Below are 20,051 nucleotides of genomic sequence, written 5' to 3'. Positions count from 1 at the left end.
ACTGCCAGCCACCAAGGTCGAATCTGCAAATCAGATTTTTTCCACTGACTTAGAGTTTACATTATAAACCTTGACCAACGTTTTAGTTCCTTAAACTATGACTACAGATCTTTTCATGTGACAACGTGTTAAAATATCCATTAAAAATCCAATATGGGTTGAAAGTTGGTACTCTTTTCCCAGTACCAGGACCAGTTTGCAGCTGTTATTAAAGCACAACCTGCTGCCACTTTTTAGAAGCGTCCTTGCAGTACAGTGGATACAGCATTGCTGTGCTCTGTTTATTGTTCCATGTGTATTAGAGCTGACAACTTTTAGAACAGCCCAGTAACCATATTTATGGGGTCATTGTTTCACAGCTGTCATTTATTCTCTAAATTAAAGTTTTGATTAAGTCGAAGTTTAAAAAAAGCCATAGTTTTTAAGATGTCACTGTGGTCATGGTGTTGTTTTATCTTAATACTCTCCTAAGTGTCTTTGATCCCTCTGAGCCCACAGCTGTCTGCTCTGGCCTTGAAGTTGTTAAGGTGTGATTGTGGTTGGACAGTGGACATCCACAGTATATTTTTTCTTAAGGTAGTATCGTAGCTTTAACAGTTTATAGTCACCAGTCCAGTGCATGAGTACGTTTTATTGAGCTTGTTGTACAACTTAGGATTTTTGTTAGCTGAAAGAGCTGGTTGATTTCTACTTGCATTAATATGAGGACTCAGTGCAGGAGCACAGAGATGCCTAAACCACAGAGAGATGCTGCAGCAGGTGTTAAAGGTGATGGTGCTGTGAAAAGTTAGGGGGAAAATAGGCCCACAGCCCCTTTTTTTGTCTTTTTTTATTCTTATGCCAGCACTGAAGGGGTGATATTTTCAGAGTGAGTCCAATGTGCCGAAACGAGCAACAATAAATGGTTACGTTGCTGTGACGCACTTCATGTGACAGCTCTTAAGAACAAATTTTGATGTGACACAATGTTCCTAAAATTCTGGATGGGAATTCACGGTTCCCATAGGAAAAATGACTTGATTAGTAGACGTGTACTCTGCCGAAGTCACTGGTGGTCATGCTACAGCTATTCACCAAGTTCAGCTTCTTGTCATGAAACTTTAAACAAAGATGCACGACTCCCTCAGGATTTCAAGGGGTTTTGCAGACTATATACAATTCCTGAGAGTGATAGCAAGAACAGTGTGAGCAATCCAGAACAGGACTGAGGATGTGGAAAACATACTGCAACATGCATGAAAAGGAACGTCACGCTCTGTGCTTGCTGTGTGGACCGCCTCCAAGTTCTCAGGTTTAAGGTTGCAGAGAGGCCTGAGTGGATTATGAAATTTACATGTATGGATACAGCCATGTTCTTGGAGAACATGGATTCACTTTCACAGCTTTGGTGACTTTAAATGAGGTCTAATCACAAATGACAATGAAGAGATTTTGTCCACTAACAATCTTAAGAAAGAAACTTTATTCCACTCGTCAGAGATCTGAAATGTTTCCACATGAGCTGCTAGACTGAAAATACTCTCAGTCTGGGGTTGAAGTGTCACCGTCTCAACATATCAGAGAGCTCTCAACGGTCACATGCAGCTGATATGAGAAGCTGTGACCAAAATTCTGTCAGAGGGGAATTGGTGAGAAAACAGTGAGGACTGGACTGAGTGATCCGATGGCAACACAATGTCCTTGTTTCGCTATATTCCCACGATGCTTTCACCAGAAGGCTCACACAACCAGCCTTCTGAACTTGTGTTCAAGATATTCTTAGGGGAAAAATCATCTCCCTTCGGCTCCTTGAGAGCCTGACAGGGTCCCTCGAGCCGAGGCCCGCTCTCTCGGGCTGATTCTCTGATCGGATCCAGATGCTGCTGGAGTGTGGAAGGGGACAGCACAGGAGCGTGGAGGCTTCGCGGCAGCACTGATTGATAGGGGTCAGGATAAAGTTAGGAGTCACATTTCTTGACTGTGATCCCTCTTTCTGTCTCATTTTCTTTCCTCCTAATGCTCTAACCATACCCAGCCATCGCGTCTGCTGTCACGGTGTCTCCCGACGCCTGTGTTTTATGCTCTCGGCTGAGACGGCGCGGAGCTCAGCGGGCAGCGTTACGCTCAAGTCTGGCACTTTGCCTCACCTCTGCTGAGCTTTAATGAAGTCTTTTACTTTTATTTAACTGGAATTTGTGGGTGCCCCAAACCAGTTTTTCAATGAATCTTTCCATCCTCCAAGCTGTGAAGTGTTAATAATAGCAAAGCAAAAACAAAACAATGAGTGTAAAACTCCAGCTGTAGAATATTTTCCACAGTGTGATTGAACAGAAGAGGTTTAAAGCTCAGATTTGTCACTGTTGTTGTTCCATCAGCCAGTCACGTATACTTTGTATGTTACTGTATTTTGTTCTGTAAAAACAACAGGGATGCGTTTTGCTCCTGTGACCTGCTGAGGTTTATACAGTCCACTGTAAAAGTCTCTGCTTCTCCTTCCCTTCAGCACCATGCCGACCCTGCAGAGCCCTGCCGTCCTGCTGCTTTTTAGCATCCTGATTGGACTGAGCTGCTCTCTGGACCCAAGAGACCCCAATGTGTGCAGCACGTGGGAGAGGTGAGGCCTGCTTAAACACACAAACAAACAACTGTCACTGTTATGATACAATGTAATCATCATACATTGCATATATGAAAAAATGCAATTTACTGAATTTAAAAGTTAAAGTGGTCAGAGGAGACATTAGGACACAAAAACAGCCAAATAAAAAGAACATTGGTGTTATTTATGGTACCTCCTCTGTGGAGGCTCAAAGTCAACTTTCTAATTAAATTTCAGCATTCACTTTTATTGCTTTAGTCATTTGTGTTTAGGATAAAACCATTTGGGTGACTAACAGACCAATGAAATGCAAGAAAACAGAGTTCAGTCAGACAATTTACTGTAAAACAGATACATGGCACGTCTTTACTAAACTGAGGCCACAGTATGGCAGAAATTTACAATGGCATCGAGTGTTGTTGATGTCATCTACACCCAGGGTGTGTGCTTCAATTCTGTCAATTCCATCTTTCTCACAGACTCTGTGAGTGCATCTAAGTGCATCTAATAGCTGTTTAGATAATTCAGACAGGACCGATGATGATGACGAACAGCACTGCCACTCATAAAAAAATCATAAAGTTTTCCATCTCCTGTGAGTGGGTGTAGTATTTACACTGTTTCTGCTGTTCTGCCTTACAGCTTCACCACCTCAGTAAAGGAGTCCTACTTGCATCCTTATGACCAAGTGGGAGAGGAGCCCTGCTCGGATCCACGGACTTCCTACAAATGCATGCGCCACAGGTAGCTGAAGCAGAATGATTCATTTCCTTCCTGACTTCCTCTTCCTGCCAGGGGAGAGTCAAAACATAATGTGCGCCCTATGTTATTCTTTCAGGATCACCTACAAAACAGCCTACAGGCAGGCGGTGAAGACTGATTACCGCAAGAGATACCAGTGCTGTCCAGGCTACTACGAGAGTCGAGGCAAATGTGTCCGTAAGTAGCTGTGGAAACCTTTGCACTCTTTGCTCCTACTTGTGCATCAGTGCCATGTTACTAAGACAGAAAGGTGAGACAATTCGGTCTGGAGAACTTTTAGCAGAGACCAAAACCGACATTAAAGTTCTCGCTACAAGAATGAAACAAGATAAAGGTGAGTAATGATTACACTGTTACATTTTTCCTTATACTAAAGACGTACAGCCACAGCGATGCTACTCACTGGTTTCACTTAACAAGGCAGTGAAGTTTAAAGTTATTGGCTAAGTGTAGCAGGTTACATTTATAAGTGGAGCAGGTGCGATGCACAGGCACAGTTATCTTCTAATTAGTGTCTCACAACAGACTGATAAAAATACAAGGCTGTGTCATAGACAGACATTTATTAGATAATTCTATTTAAGTGTATTCTGTTGCACTTCTATTTAAAAAACAGGAATACAGCGAACACTGTGCAGAGAACCTCCCCAGACAGCTCTCAGGAAAAACTGCAGTTCCTCTTACGGCCACTTGTGACTGGTTTGAAAAACAGCCCAATCCCCTTTGACTTAAAAGGGTATTCCCTTAAAAGGGAAAAACTTAAAAGCATTAGAAATCATGTGAACAGCTGGTGTTAAAAACAGCATCTCCCCCCTCCCAACCCCTCCATAATAACAACTGTATTATTGGTTGTATAACTCAAGCTTTAGCCGGCACCCTGCAAGGCCTCATCTTCAAATTCAAGTCATTGAATCTATCGAGGATGAGAGATTAACAGAATTATCTGAAGACACACAGCTTATTGTGCAGCTTATTGTGAGGCACAGCCTGTCCAGCAGGTTTCTCAGGGACAAGATAAGTGTCTGTGCATCTGTACAGGTTGTGGCTGCTGCTTTGCACAGCCCTGTCATCCAAATATGTCAACTTTTGTCTTTAAAAAAAGCTTGAAGCAGCCAAAATACTAATGTTAAGGCACTGAAATGAAAAGTACAAAAGGAAAAGCATTCTGACACTGGCTTATAGACAAAAAGAACATCAACCAAGTCAATCAGTACCAACACACTGATTAGTTTGAAAGCAATACTGTGCTACATTTGTGCACCCAGTAACTTATTCACATTACTCAAAGAAAGCGTTTTATTTCCTCTTTTCCCATGCAGTGTGCATCGTCAGTATGAGCAGCACGTGGCACATGAATAACCAAAATTGTAGGTTCACTAAAGTTTCTCATCCTGCTGGCAGTAATTGCTGGAATTTTTCAGAAAAATATATTTGATGTGTTTTCATTCCGAGATTTCACATCATTTTAGGAACTTTTGTTATAATAGTTAAGCTTCTGTTGAGTTCAGACGTGTGGCACTGCTGCCTCTGCAGCTCAAAGCAAAGAATGCTTCATATCAATGTCATCATTTGTATGAATTCAGCATTTGGTCAGCTTGTTTTCATGTATCATGATGCAAAAATAAAGTATGTAAGCTCATTTTTTAAATAAGTAAGTATTGTATATCCTATATATTCATTTTTTCTACTTTAGTGATGGTGGCCTTAAAGTAAGAGGAGCTAAAGCAGCTTGTTGGTAGAGGATGAACTGACGGGCTGCACCGAGACCCATTAAAAACTGAATCATACAAAGATTCTTCAGTAAAGTCAGAGAGTAAAAATATGACGCTGGAAATGAGTATAATAAATTCATTAAAAAAATTACATTATAGAGTAGTAAAGCAATTTTACCAATACATTTGTACAGCTTCATTTTAATTAAAGTTACAAACTTTCATCCACATTGATTTGATTTGTGCCTCAGGTATTGTATCATCATGTTGTCTTATAATTGCTGTCCATCTAAATGACCCCAACTTAAATATACGTGGAAGTATTTGGTGCTGTTTTAAATGCCATCACAATTTGAATTGCAAAAACAAAACAACTTAACAGGTAAAGTATGCACGGCACTCATAATCTCGTCATTATCTAATGTTCTGCCTAAAAAAATGGTTCTTCTTGTTCATGAAGATGTTACTCAAGGTGTATGTACACCTAAACAGTGTGACACACCTAACCGCCCACAGCAGCCTCTCCCACCAGGACAGTTTGCCCAACAGTAATGTAAAATGCTCAGAACCAGCTTGAGGAACATGACAAAGATCCCAATATGCCAAATCTGCCTCTAACCTCTCAAGATCCCTGTCTGACTGAGCATCCAAGGAATAAACTGGTACAAACCCCATTTTCTGCAGCTTCACATTGCAAGCCACAGGACTCAGAAATCCACCATCCATGCCCTGAAGGGGCAGAGTGGTTTTGTTGGTTCAAAGGAGACACAATATTAACCCCAGTTGCGGAAATAAGACTCTGTAGGTGGAAGTTTGAAGTTACCAGCTCTCTTTTTTCACACAAACGTGGGGCGCCTGAGTTTGTCAGTTTATATAAGATTAAAACTAATAAAACAAGTTTTAAAAAGAGACTTTTTCATTTGATTACATTTTATATGATGGATTATGTAGAAAAAGTAGAATTAGGCTGAAAGATCTATTGCTTTATATAAATCATGTTTTAAAAAGTAACTAAGTAACTAATTACTTTTGAAAATAAGTAATCAGTAAAGTAACAGGATTACTTTTTCAGGAAGTAATCAGTAATTAGTTACTGATTACTTTTTTCAAGTAACTTGACCAACACTGATTACCACGATGAAGAATCCCAACTATCAACATACAAGGACTTTGTAGCTGATGGTTAGTTAGTAACCAACTGATATTGCAGAGGTGACGCTCTGTAGTGTATTTACCACAGTCAACAGTTTCTTCAGTCCCGTTGGTATTTGCTTCAATCACTTGCCTGAAACATGACGCAGGTTTAATCGGGAGCTTTGTGCCTCTCTCCACATGGCTGCTACTCTCTTCTTGGCTGGTTTAAATAATGTGACTGATCAGTGTAGTCGCATAGGTTGAAACTGTTGCAGCTGTCAGCAGCGCACTGACACTCTGTTATTGCTTACAAACAGCAGCGACAGATATAAATAACGGGAAACCGCACGTGAGCCTGCATGGTTTGAGGAAATTCTACTGTAGCTTCACAGACCTTCCCATACATCGCTGGATGATCTTAGGAGTAAATTATGATAATAAGAAGGCTTGCGTGCTTTGTGCTTGAAAAGCTGACATTTTGTAGACGGATGCTTGTCGCCCAGCGAAGATAATATGCGTTTACGGTTGCCTATTGTGTGCCACCTTCAGCACAAGCCTCTGATTTTCATGACTGACACGAGAAAGGCCTGAACCGAACCAGATGAGCGTGTTTTGAGCTTTGTAATTGAAATATCCCCCATCGACGTGTCATCTATAACTCTGAACCCAGTTTCTGTACAATGTAGTGTTTTTTTCTAAATATATATAATTACCTATAATTATGTTTACCTTGTTCGTTTGATGACATGTTAGATCCCCAAGTTTCCCTCCCCCAGTATCCGCACGCCTTCAATTAAAGGGGAAAAAGTAATCAGTAAAATTACTGTTTATTGAGTTTGAATTGAAAGAAAAACATGTGCATTCGCAGCACGTTGCTGTCAGCAGAGAAAACGCTTTTGTAACAAAAAAATTAAAGAGATTTGTAGTCTCCAGTCATAAATGCATGTTTGAATTCACTTAATTAACAGCAGAGCCGTTTATGATGTTGGCTTGCGCACAGCTGAGAGACTCTTTTTACAAGGAAGCTCCTTGACAGTCTGAATGGCATCTTAACACTGGAGCTTTCAATTGCATGGTTGAGCCCAGCTGTCGAGCTGGCAGCTCGTGCGCCGCTTACGATGGGTGGAATACATTTACTGGGAAATAATACAGTTGAATAGATTTTGATTGTATAAACAACTCAGATTTGTTGCTTTGAAATCTATTTCATGGCGTTTAATGATTAAAAAAAACATTTTGAAAGAACAAAATCATGCCGACATGAAGCATAATTAGTAACTCTGGAATCTTACAAAAAATGAAAATGGGAAAAAGCTTAGCTGCAAGGATTAATCAATCAATGAACCAAGCAGTAGAAAATAAATTTGTCATTCTTGTGATGATTTGTTGCACTTCTGTTTTGTATCATTGCAAACTGAATATCTTTGGAACTGCACAGAAGACCTCTGAAGATGTCATCCCAGCTTCTGGAAAGTCATCTGTTATTTTTTATTTGTTTTACTTTAAAGAGATTTCGCAGACTTTTACACAATGATTCCAGAAAATAATCTTCAGATTAATTGTTTTCTTTTCTTCAGCTTGTTTCTTGCAGTCTTCAGTGGCAGACAGTGACTCTGAGTCAAGCTATTTTTGAGTGAAAGTGAGTTTGTTCTTTCAAAGCCAGGAAAAAGCCTGTTGCTGCCACTGATTACGACGACGTTTTATTCACCAACATATCACTGCAATGTCTCTGTAAACTGGACTCATCACAGCGCATCAAGTCTAACTTTTAAACCAATAACTCATCGCTGTGTCCTGTAGTCTGCTGTTGGCCGGCCATCTCGCTCTTGAGTCATGGGTATGTTTTTATTTACGAGGCCATGCTGGACAAACTACCCTCATATCTTCGGAGTGATTTCATGGAGCTCATCGTCCAATCATAATCTCCCAAGACACATCTCCCCCTGCCTGTTCCAGCGTATGAAGAGAAAACAGTATGTTTGCTACTGCAGCCAGTATGAGTTTGCAGAAACAAACTGAGTTAAATATGTGGTATCCTTTAGGTAAAAGGCTTAACTAACCTAGCAGTAAATTGTTCTTTTAGTCTGGACTGTATATAAAAAATGGACATAGGTAATGCAACATCACAAACTGGTTAATGGACTCTTGTTTTAAAGCCTTGAGTTGGTCATTTTGATCAACACCACCTCGGTTTATTGAAACCAAGCATGATAACAAGGGATACTTCTACCAAGGATACTACTGTGTTACATCAAAGTAAGCCAGCTGAGCTATGACGTGAAGGGATTTTGCATTGATACCAGACTGACTGAAAAAAGCGACATATCAGGCTATTAATTAAATAGTTTGCAGTCTGTGCCATAAAGAAAGATATGCGTTTAGGTTTTCTTTTATTAGATTCAGTTGTTTTGCAATGGTTTGAAAGGTTAAGTTGCAAGGTAGTTTATAGGACCATAATTTTAAAAAAACAAACCTTCAGTTCAGTTTTATTCATATAAAGCCAGTTCACAACAATGGTCACCTCAAGGTGCTGTATATTGTGAGGTAAAGCTCCTATAGGATTGGGAAGAAAACCCCAACAATCAGACAGTTTCATAATGCAACACTTGGCCACTGTAGGAAAGAAGAACTCCCTCTCAACAGGAAGAGGCTTCCAGCATAACCATGTTCAGGGAGGGGCAGCCATCTGCCACCACTGGTTGAAATAAAGAGACAGGAAAAAACACACACGGTTGTCAGAAGACAAAATCTGATGATATCCAGTAGTACTAATATAAACACATGTGGAATGAAATAGGTGTGGAGAAGAAAAACCTAGTGCGTCATGGGAAGTCACTGGGCATGGCTGAGTGGATGGCATCATAACTTATGGATAGTTTAGGGTCATTATATCCAGCCCTAACTATATGCTTTATCAAACGTGGAAAGTTTGAAGGCTATTCTTTAGAAGGCAGACTCTCAGAGAGGGCGTTTGTCTCCTGAAACCAAACCCAGAGCTGATAGCTGAGTGCTCTGCCTCCCATTCCACTTTTAGAAATTCTTGGAAACACAAGCAGTCTGAGAGTGAAGTGTTGTGTTGGCGTGATAAATGGGTCTTTAAGATACGATGGGGCCTATTGTATGTGACGAGATGGATTTGAAGTATACAGTGGAATGCAGAATTCAAACCTGCCGCTGAGACCATAATCTGGTGTTTAGTGAGCGTCATTTTCTCTCATTTATAAATGGACTACTTTCTGCACCAGACTGATCACCCCTTGCTTGCAGATAGAAAGAATGCAGGTTTATGCATTGCTTTTTAAAGGCTGTGCATGTCCATTTTTCATACACACACCTGTCTTTTACTAAGTTTTCATTTTCTTTGTGCCCTCATACTTCGTAACCTGGTTTTTCAACAGTTTTATTTGCCTGCCTGATGTTGGATCGTCCTGATTGAAAGCGCTTGGCGAGTCTCTCTGGAAAAAGAGGTCACCAGCCTCAGTGGAACCTGGTTAAATAAAAAGCTACTGTGCTTTTGTGACATTATCCAATTTTCTGGCCAAAAGCTTGAGATAACGCAAACATTAAAGCTTCTTTAAAACCCTGACCCTTCTCCACAAATCTGTTTCTAATTCTGTTCCTTCTCACCAACAGCTCGCTGCACTAAGGAGTGCGTCCACGGCCGGTGTGTCGCTCCAGATCGCTGCCAGTGCGAGGGAGGCTGGCGAGGAGATGACTGCTCCAGCGGTATGAATCAGCCTTCCTCTCGCTTACAGACATTTCCTCACTCTCGTCTCTTCTCTCATTTGCTGTTTCTCCTGTTGCTTTCGTCTCTTTCCCTTTCCCTTCAGCTCCACAGAAAGAATACACTTCACATTCACAGCAGGAAATGAGCAATGGCCATTAGTCAAGTGGCTGATCTTCACATACACCTCTCCATCACACACTGAAGCCTCTCCAATGGAAACAGCAAGGGAGCATTACCGCATGCACAGCAGTGACTCATTTATATCAGACTCAGTCCAGAAACCAGTTTACTAGTCCACAAGGACGCTGAGCTGAACCTCCAACGTTCGTTCACGGTTACTGACAAAAAAAGAAGAAGCAATGTCAAATCAGCTTTTCTTAAAAAAGCTGACATGTGCTGTCAAAATAAAAGGAATAAAACAATCACTACCTACAAACACAAGCGGTGAAGAGGTGGTAAGTTACGAGTTAAGTACTGTTTCATGCACAGAAAGGAGTCCATAAAGAAGAGTTAAGGCTGATCCTGCTGCACTTTTTGGCTCCTGTTACAGAACTGAAGTCAGCAGAAATAGTTATATAACCGCTGAGAGTCGTGAATCTAACCCTGTTTGTCTTTTTTGAAATCTTTTTAAATTTGATCATCCAAACAGTGGAGTGTGAACCCAGAGCTGCATTTTTAAGGGGCTCCTGTTTCCCCCGTTTTCCACTATATTCAGCCCCATTTCATCGCACTCAGCTGGGTCAACAGTACACAGCCCCCCTCTTCTGTTTTCCCCCATTCGTTTGCAGAGAGCAGGAATTAGCTTTAGCGGGTAGCAATTAATGCCTTGACAGCGGGATGATGGGAAGAGGAAATGGAAAATGTTACCCCACTCTCCTTCTTTTGCATGGCTCACTTCTCTCTGTCTCTTCTTACACTTCCCTGCTACCCTAACCCACACTTTAAGTTTCTTCTTTTCTTTTCTCCTCTTCCACTCCTTTTTCTTCTTGGCTCCTGTAATGGAGTCTTTCTTGGCAGAATATGACCCCACACTTCCTGGATGCCTGTGTGTTGAGCTAGCTAGCTGTGGGAAAGAGGAGAGGGGCCTAATGTTTTCATACTGAAAACTCTTCATTCTGTTTGCTCATGAATATAGAGACTAGATTTAGCAGAGAGATGGCTCAACTTGAGAAAAAAATAGAGAAGGGGGTTGGGATGAAATGGACAAAGAGGCAATGAAGCCTCTGGTATTCCTCACGGACAGATTTTCTAGCCCCCAAAGCAGGTTTTTCAGGGACCCTGAAGGGTGAATTCCAAAACTCACCAGTGAGTGCTGCTTGTTAGGATGCAAGCAAAACCCAAGGCGCTGCTCGGACAATACACACGGGAAAAGGAAGAATGTTCCCATCGTGTCTGTCTGCATTCTTCATAAAGGACACTGAGCACATGCCAGCTCTGAAGCGTGCAGCAGTTAGTGGCTTTACTTGCATGCAGTAATGCAGATTCCAGTTTGAATCACAGTAGTGGTCAAATTAATGACTCGTCCTGTGGGTACATAGTCATATCTTCAACACAGAAGGGAGGAGGATTTTTTTGTTAAACTTTATTTAGAAATTCTTTTTTACAAGATTACCTATTTTTAGTACTGTACATACTCAGGGACAGAACGCCAATGCCACTGAAATATCAACAAGAACTCAAATTAATTTATAATTTAAGCTTGTTTTGTAGTTTTACTGCCACAAGTTGAGTAGCAAGATATGTTTTATAGGATCATTCATACTGTGAAGACTAGATTTCCATTATTAAAGTGTGAGGTGCATAAGAGCTCTGTGATCCTGTGAAAATCCATATTTAAGGTTTGCAGTTTAGAATAATGTCACTTTGATCGTCAACACAATCAGTTTTACATGTTTTGTTGTGCAGCTGAATCGCTAACATAGAAGTGGTGTCAATATTTTACTGCTCAGATGAAAAATATTTTTATACACAGCATCGTCTTCTTCTTTTGGCTGCTTCCTTTTATTGGTCACCACAGGGGCTCATCTGCTTCCATCTCACCCTATTATTAGCATCCTCTTCTGTCACACCAAGTCTCTCCATGTCCTCCTTCACTACATCCATGAATCTGTGGTCTTCCTTTTTTCCTCCTGCCTGGAAGTTCTGTCTTTATTATGCTTTGTCCAGTATATCCACTCTCTCCTCTGCACCTGTTCAAACTGCCTGAGCCTTGGCTGTCTAATACCGGTCTTTTCTAATCTTGTCCATCCTGGTCACTCACCTCCAGCTCGGCCTCCTGTTTTTCTGTCAGCGCCACCATCCCCAAACCAAACATCACAGCAGGTCTCACTGCCATCTTGTAAACCTTCCCTTTCACTCTTGCAGCTGTCCTTCTGTCACACATCACCCCTGACACTCAGCTCCATCCTGCCTGCACTGTCTTCTTCATTTCTCTTGTGGACTGTCTGTTTTTTGGGTGGTTGATCCTGGATATTTAAACTCAACCACCTTTACCAGCTCTCCTCCGTACCAACTTCATCCCAGCCTCCCCCTCCACACTTTTATTCTGTAGGATAAATTTCTCTAATCAAAGTTGAGAAAATGTGTTTCTCAGATATTTCATAGTTCAAAATTGAAGGCCATCATTTCTGCATGTGTTACTGTGATAACCTATCAGGCACAGGGCAGGTTAATGAAGTACTTTCACAGATGCAAACACTTAGAAAGGAAAATGGGCTTTCAATGCTCCCTTGACATCAACGTTTGGGCAATTTTGACTCTCTATTATAATGATTAAATCAGTGCTGGACATAGGTTGGCTAAAGTACGTGCAAACAAACAGATGTGAATAATTAACTGATGAAGGACTCAGCCAGCTGGGTGCTCAGAAATCACATCTCCAATGTGGGAGTGATGATAAGATTTGTTTGATAGCAATTGATTCTTGTTATGTGTCATATTATGAACTGATTCATTATCATATTTGTGTCGAGAAGAGCCTGCTAACTCTCAAACTCGTAACACTGAGTAGAAACGGAATAAAAATGCTTCCATGTGAATCAGGTAAGCAAAGGCTCTACTGCCATTAGTTTGAAGTCATTGTTTTGCAATGTGCAGCTGTTGGAAAACTATGCCAGCTCTGATAAAAGGAAGTGATAGTCTTGGAGTCATGTAATTCTCATGGAAATCGAGAGCTGGTTCCCAACTGGAAGCAGTACTTGATTCCAATCCACTGTTGTACTGCAAACTGTTGTCAGCAAATATCCAGTTGTGGATATCTGCAGTTGCAAAATTACTAGACATAAATCTAAACCATCCATATCCAAACATAGTTTTTTAGTACTCATGATGTGTTTAAGGACATACAGAATCATGTTTTGGATAATTCTATTGGCCGCTGCAGGTTTGGGAGCGACTCGGTGGTGCGAACACTTAGAGTAATGGAGCCCTGTTTGGGCCTTTTGGCTGTTCTGTTTCCACTGAAATCATGTGTCTCATGATGTGATGGAGCAATACTGCAACAGCTTTGACTGTTCAGTTCAGTTTAAAAAAAAAAGTGAGACAATTTAATAAGCTGTACTGCCGATTATAACATCCAACTACTGTATTTGGCAAATGTTAGTGTTTGATATTACAGCAGCCTGCACTCACTGTTCTTTCACACCAAAGCAAAGAAACATTTTCACATGCTATGATTACATAGAAGCTGGGGAAATCCATATTTGTGCAAATTAAGCCATGTCAACATGAGCAAAACATTCGCTGCATGTATGTCCTGAAAACCCTTAAGCTAGGAGGGCAGTAAAGTGACAGGAGAAAAAGAGAGGGCTCGGAGACAAGTGAACAAAGTCATAGCAACTAATGTTAACATGTGAAAATATGTTTCCATAACTTGATTTAAGCTGTACTGGGTTTCCAATGCGACTGCATTCATGTGAGCAACATGAGGAGGATGTGATTACATGAAAGAAAGCTTTTTCTGAGTTTTCATAATCAGGGTTGAGCAAGACTCAGCAGTTTTGGGGGAAGCTCAGACATGCCTTAAATGGTGACTGTGCTTGTTTTCTCTAATGGCAAGAACTCAGAAAGAGGTCCTACAGGCTGGTTTCTGCAGTAAGAGCATGCACAAAGATGCACTAAGATGAAACGGTTTGTTAGTTCCTGCAACAGAAACAAGGCCAATGTCTCCACTGAAGACATTTTCTTTTTCTTTGAGAGAATGCAGCTGATATACAGTAGCAGCACTATCAAACACGCAGTAGACCACTGCATGTTTGATACCTGAAACAAAAATAATTGAATTGTGGACATCTTATACAGCTATATCAAGAATAAATTGGCCATATCTGATATTGAAAGCCCAAGTAACAAGAATGGCAAATGGGATTTATAATCATTTTATCGAAAGTTTAAATTCACATATATCCAGATTACTTATCCTTTTTCAAAATGTACAATCTTGAAAATCAATTTCCACAGTAAGACTAATAAAAATGGGATTATAGCTTCCTGTTCATGTCCACTCTGGTAAATGTCATCCACTCACTCAAACAACTGCTGGTTGTATCAGCAGTCAGCTCTCAGAGCCCTTCAGTAAATCTGCCCCGGTGCCCTGGAGAATGTCTGTGTAAACATAATCGCTGCTCCAGCTGAGTTTCTCATTACTCAACGTGACATACTGCCTTCTCCAATGCCCACACAGAGAACAAGTGAAGTTATGGTTCTTTTAAACAAAAGAGGCTTCGAGTAAGTGCAATAAACACTACAGTCTGTGGCAGCGCGATTTGCTCCACGCCAAATTTGGCTGTACATGCTGAGAGTAACAGTCAATGCAGTTCCTTGTATTTTTCTAAGCCGTGCTCGGGCCTATGTTCAACACAGGCAAAGGTGGGGGTGAGACACGTACACGTATGGAGTGTAACTCACAGAGCAGAGGATGATTCACTGCAGGTCAGCGTGAAATTGTTGGAAACACTTTTAGCTCGGGAGAAGATAACTGACTCCCATCCATCAGTTACGTCAGTGTTATTGGATATCACGTTTTCTCCGATGTCCAAGATAGTCGAGGTAATTGATGAGAAATTTTAAGAATGCGCCCATGACCAATCTGGGTTCTCTCCATGGACTAAGATCTCTTCATCATGAACTGAAATCCAAACCTTGTGTGAATTTCCTCTGCATGCAAGCCTCGAGAGCCAATCACCAGGCTTCTGCATTATTTTCCATTAAAATCTTCTCTGTGCAGATCTCCCTGCCAATTCCAAATTATCTGCCAGTAACGTAACATTTGCAAGCTAAAGGGATAGATTTGGTTGAGGAAGAATGGCATCAGACACTCCCTCTCTTGTTGTTGTTGAACAGGGCACAGAATCTAATCACATTTGTTTCTGTTTGTTTCCCATGACATCATATATTTGAGCATACATAACAGTGTGTGGGGAGGAAAATCAATTAGGAGAAACAGAACGGACACAAAATCATCATACTTGCACCGTATGCAAGTTTCAATAATCACATGTAATTTTATTTTGACTCGGTGTTTTTATTTCATTTCCAGCATCGCAGAGTAGCTTTGACTCACTGTTTAGAGAAGCAGGAGGTTTTACTGGAAAACGACTGGTTTAAATCGCTGGAAAATGTGGGCAATGAAAGTGAGAAGCTCCGTCGTGTGAGTGTGTGGAGTCGTGTGACTGCACGAGCTGTGGGGGTTGTGGAAAAAAAACAAAACAAAAGGACAACTTTTTTTCAGAATAAATACAGTAATGCAATGTCCTGTATAAACACATGCTCAGTCTGATTTTTGGAAAGACGTGTTTGAAAGCTGAGATGAATCCTTTTTTAGCTGAGATCAATCAGGACCACTTCAGCTGAAAGAAGATCATCGTTTCCATCTGCTGTAATCTGGCCGCGTGGCTCTGCTCTGCATCCTGCCGGTTCTTCCTAAAGTCTCATCCACATATGAAGTGATTTGCTTGTTTCACTTAGACTTTAGAACATCATTATGTATGTTGTGCTTGTATTTCTCACCTCATCACATGCCAGTCAGTGGTATCAATTTCTCCCGTTGGCAGCTGCTTCGATTGCTTCCCTCAAAGTTGAGAAGAACATATCTCAGGGTGTGCTCTCTTCTCATTGGTCAGTGTTACTCTGACTCATCTCTGCAAATTGGTGAATTTCAATGACATTCCAGGGTCTGTGGTCATTGAACAGTTGCTAGTCTTCTTCTTTCTGAACACCCCTCAATGCACCATTTACGGTCCTGCGTCGGTTTGTCTTTGTCTACACAAAGGGATTGTGGGAATTCAGCCCATGCAGAGACGAGCTTGGTGGAAGTCCTAAAAAAGCCAACGATGCATCCCGTTATGGTGAGAGAGTTATGTGTGGGTCAAATGCTCATGGCTTGAAAAGCTGGCTTGAAAAGGAGAACAAAGATGAAGCATCAAAGCAAATAAACATCAAGGATTTAACACTTGGCTTCACTCCACTCCAGATGAGATCTTTTTATATTCCCCAGAGCTAAACACCAACAACAGCACAAACACAAAGAAGAGGAGCCCATATTGCAGGTTCCTGTATTTATTTCGTTACTACCCCCCGGTTGCAGTCAAGAGCTATAGAAAGGCTATGGCCAACAAGCCATACGTGGAGAGCTGCAACAAGAGCCCCAGTAGATGACAGAGCATGCATGGCAGCAGACGTGACATTAAGTCAGACAATTACAAGGAGAAGCTGTGCAGCAGGCTGAAACAGGTTACATGTGCCCCATATGAGATTTGAAGGGTATGATCTGAGCAAGCCAATACCATGATTGCGGTATATATCTATTTAGGAACTAACTCTTTCAGTTTGAAACAAAATCAAAAGATATATAAAAATGTTGGGAAAGGCTAATGTTTTACATGATTCAATATACTGAGTTTGCCCTTTGACCTTTCAGACTGTGACGATAAACACTGGGGAGCGAACTGCAAGCAGCAGTGCAAGTGTGAGAACGGAGCTCTCTGCGACCCTGTGAAGGGAACATGTCGCTGTCCTCCAGGGTTCAATGGACGCTACTGTGAAGAGTCGTGTCCAGCAGGCACTTTTGGGAAGCGCTGTCTGCAGAGGTGCAAGTGTGCAACTGGAGGATCCTGCGATAAAGCAACAGGAGAGTGCATTTGTCGGGATGGATTCACAGGGACTTAGTAAGTGCAAACAAACAAAACAGCTTAGCATATCAAATTTCTAAAATCCAACACTGACTTTGTAAAAAGTGATAAAAATTTACAGACAAACATTGGCAATGTTTCTCTATAAAGAATTTACTTTTCAGTTTCATTCAAAATCTGACTCTTGGGCGAGATTTGCATGAAAGATGCGAAATGAACCATCTGCCTCACAGAGACCACAGCTGTGCAAGCACGATGATGACAAAATGACAAATCCAAAGTGCCAACATTAACCATATTCACCAGCTTTCCTTAATCTGTTAATGCTAACATTTTCTTAGCAGCCGAGTCTGTACTTTGTATATGTATATATTGCATATTTTGACAATTATCTCACAAATTCTGGCCCCATGATGGTGCTGGATTAAAACTCGAAGGGTAGGCAGTTATTTCTGCTTGGGGAATAAATACTGAAAGCACATTTAAAGTCTGTTGTAACCTTGTGGTGACACTAGAAGAAATGTTAGTAGATGATTATTAGGAATGTAAGGTACAAAAATCAACTTTCAGCTCCAGGCTATGGAAGAAATTCTGATGGAAAAATATGGTCAGATTAGTGATTAATCCTAAGAGTCGAAGCAGATATTCATCCTAATGTGCTAAAAGCGTCTGGTGAGCAAAAGTAAGATCACACTAGACATTTGTGGGACTATATTTAGGTTATCGGATGCAAGAAAATATACAGCTTGAAGATTGATACCTTGTTAGCAGTTGTGTTAGCGGTAACCAAGAAGTTAATCAAATCAGAATGATGCCTGACACACTAATTAGAAATGCTGAAGAGATGCACACCAGTTAGCCACAAAATTAAAACCACCTTTCATGCCACCAAAATAGCTCCGACCCCTCAGGGCCTGGACCTCTGTGAGACGTTGGCAGCAGATTCTTTGGGTCCCGTTTATTATGGAGGTGCGGTGGGATGAATTTAGGATTGGGAAGCCATGAGTGCCTGTATAAAATTAGATTGCAATCCATCTAACAGTTCAGATATTTTAGCAGCCTTCTGCGAGTCGCTCTTGCTAAAAAGTTAACAGTGTATTTTCCTTTTCATTAGGAGCCGTTTTTAGAATATTGTACTTTGTTAGTTATTTCTTTTGGGAGACATTTAATACAGCACTTGATTAGACCCTACTTAATTACCTGAATGTTCTCCAGAGGTATGTTAGACCCTCATCTTCCTCTTTGCTGATCCATCTCTTTATTTGTTTCCGTGAGTTAATTTGAAGATTGAAAAGAGACCCTGATGGTCTACTCTGTACTCCATGAGTCATCTGTTACGCCCTGTTTTTTAGATGCCCCTGAGGATGAGTAAGCAGTAAAAACACTTCCCCACTACACATTAGTGGAAACTTTCATTCTGCCAATGTGAAAGCACAACACTCCACTTTGAGCTAAATAAAAAAGGCGGCTTGGCAACAGTGATTAGGGGATAAATCTGGGTCAATAATTGTGTATATTTGTAGCATTTTCATATCATCCGTTTTAGAAAATGTAATATCCTTGCGATGGTTGTAATCTCTAATGTGATTGGTTAAAGACACATTCCAACTGCTCTGATGATTCCTTGCATTACCGGAAGAGGAATTGGTGGATCATCTTGATTCTTTTTACATATTCAGCTACTTTTAGACATAAAAATTCAAAAATTTAGTCCAGAAGTTGATCTATTATGTTTTTCTGTATTTTCACCACTTGTTACAACAAAAGTATGCAGAACAACATTTCAGAATGCACAACATGCCGAGCCTTGAAACACATTGGCAGCAGAAGACCACACTGGATGCCGCTCCTGTCAGCTAAAAACAGGAAATTGACCCAACAAAATCAGATGACAACAGTTTGGGAAATATTACCTGGTCTAATTAGTCTCAGTTTCTGTTGTGACATTTGGATGGCAGGGTCACAGTTTGGTGTAAACAACATGAAAGCATGGATCCATCTTGCTTTGGATCAAAGCTTTGGCTTGTTGTTGATTTTGTAATGATGTGTTGGATATTTTCTTGACACACTTTGAGGCCCTTAGCATCAAGTAAACAGTCTAGCTGAGTATAGATGAATATTTATGAGCACAGTGTAACCTTCTTTTGACGACTGCTTCCAGCAGGATAATGCACCATGTAACAAAGCTCAGGTTATACTGAGCAGCGTTTATTTAGCATAACAACGTTTAAATGATCCCCAGATCTGAATCTAATAGAGCATCTTTGGGATGCAGAGAAACGGGAGATTTAAATCATGGATGTGCAGCTGATAAAACCAAAGTAAAACCACAATATAAATAACATGCCTGCAAAATGTTTCTTTTCTTTAAGTTGAAAAGAAACTTAAAGAAAAGAAAAAAATATTCGCCAAGATTAAAGAAAAAAAAAGCTGGAACCATAAGTCCAAGTGAAAGACACCCTTTAACCCATTTCCGGTGAAATTTGTCAGACGGCAGAAGGTCCTATAGCTTGTGAAATATATATTTCTTCTTTATTGAGCATCAATCAGTTTTCAAAAGGATGAATAAACTAGCTGCCTTTTTCATCTCAGTTTTCCACATTCATGGAGTCTGCAAGTCCACCCTGGAAAGTTTAAAGATTGATAAGGTTTATTTTGAACTGCGTAATATTCAACACCGCTCTACAATTTTTTTTAATGGAGCTGAAAATGAGTACCGCAGGTTTCTGAGTAATGTACCAACACAAATGCAGTCTTTTGTGGCTAAAAGTGGTTAATTGCAGTCACGAGACATTAAGCCATCTTTTTTCTTTCCCCCCTCCCCAGCTGTGAGACCTCGTGTAGGAGGAAATGCCAGGCGCGATGCCCGTGCCAGAATGGTGGCATCTGTAAAGGGAAAGGGATCTGCGCTTGCCCACCTGGATGGACGGTATATTTTGAGGCTTTTAGCTCGCACTTTTCTGTTACTCATGCAGGTTGCCAGGTTTTAAATTAGCTCGTGTTTCATGTTC

At 40.8% G+C, this 20,051-nt stretch overlaps 1 protein-coding gene across 1 annotated transcript in view; it reads left to right on the top strand.

Moving 5' to 3' along the window:
- pear1 (platelet endothelial aggregation receptor 1) overlaps positions 1-20,051 on the top strand; it is a 64,258-nt gene that overhangs the window by 25,412 nt on the left and 18,795 nt on the right. Inside the window, exons 2-7 of the mRNA XM_063486939.1 lie at positions 2,483-2,593; positions 3,221-3,322; positions 3,417-3,517; positions 9,820-9,912; positions 16,830-17,076; positions 19,867-19,969. Of these exons, the coding sequence (XP_063343009.1) occupies positions 2,483-2,593; positions 3,221-3,322; positions 3,417-3,517; positions 9,820-9,912; positions 16,830-17,076; positions 19,867-19,969 (757 nt within the window). The remainder of the gene's footprint in view (positions 1-2,482; positions 2,594-3,220; positions 3,323-3,416; positions 3,518-9,819; positions 9,913-16,829; positions 17,077-19,866; positions 19,970-20,051) is intronic.

Source organism: Pelmatolapia mariae, linkage group LG10_11, assembly GCF_036321145.2.
Source record: "Pelmatolapia mariae isolate MD_Pm_ZW linkage group LG10_11, Pm_UMD_F_2, whole genome shotgun sequence".
NCBI lineage: Eukaryota > Metazoa > Chordata > Actinopteri > Cichliformes > Cichlidae > Pelmatolapia > Pelmatolapia mariae.
Note: the sequence above shows the minus strand (reverse complement) of the source record. Positions and strands in the feature narration are given on the sequence as shown.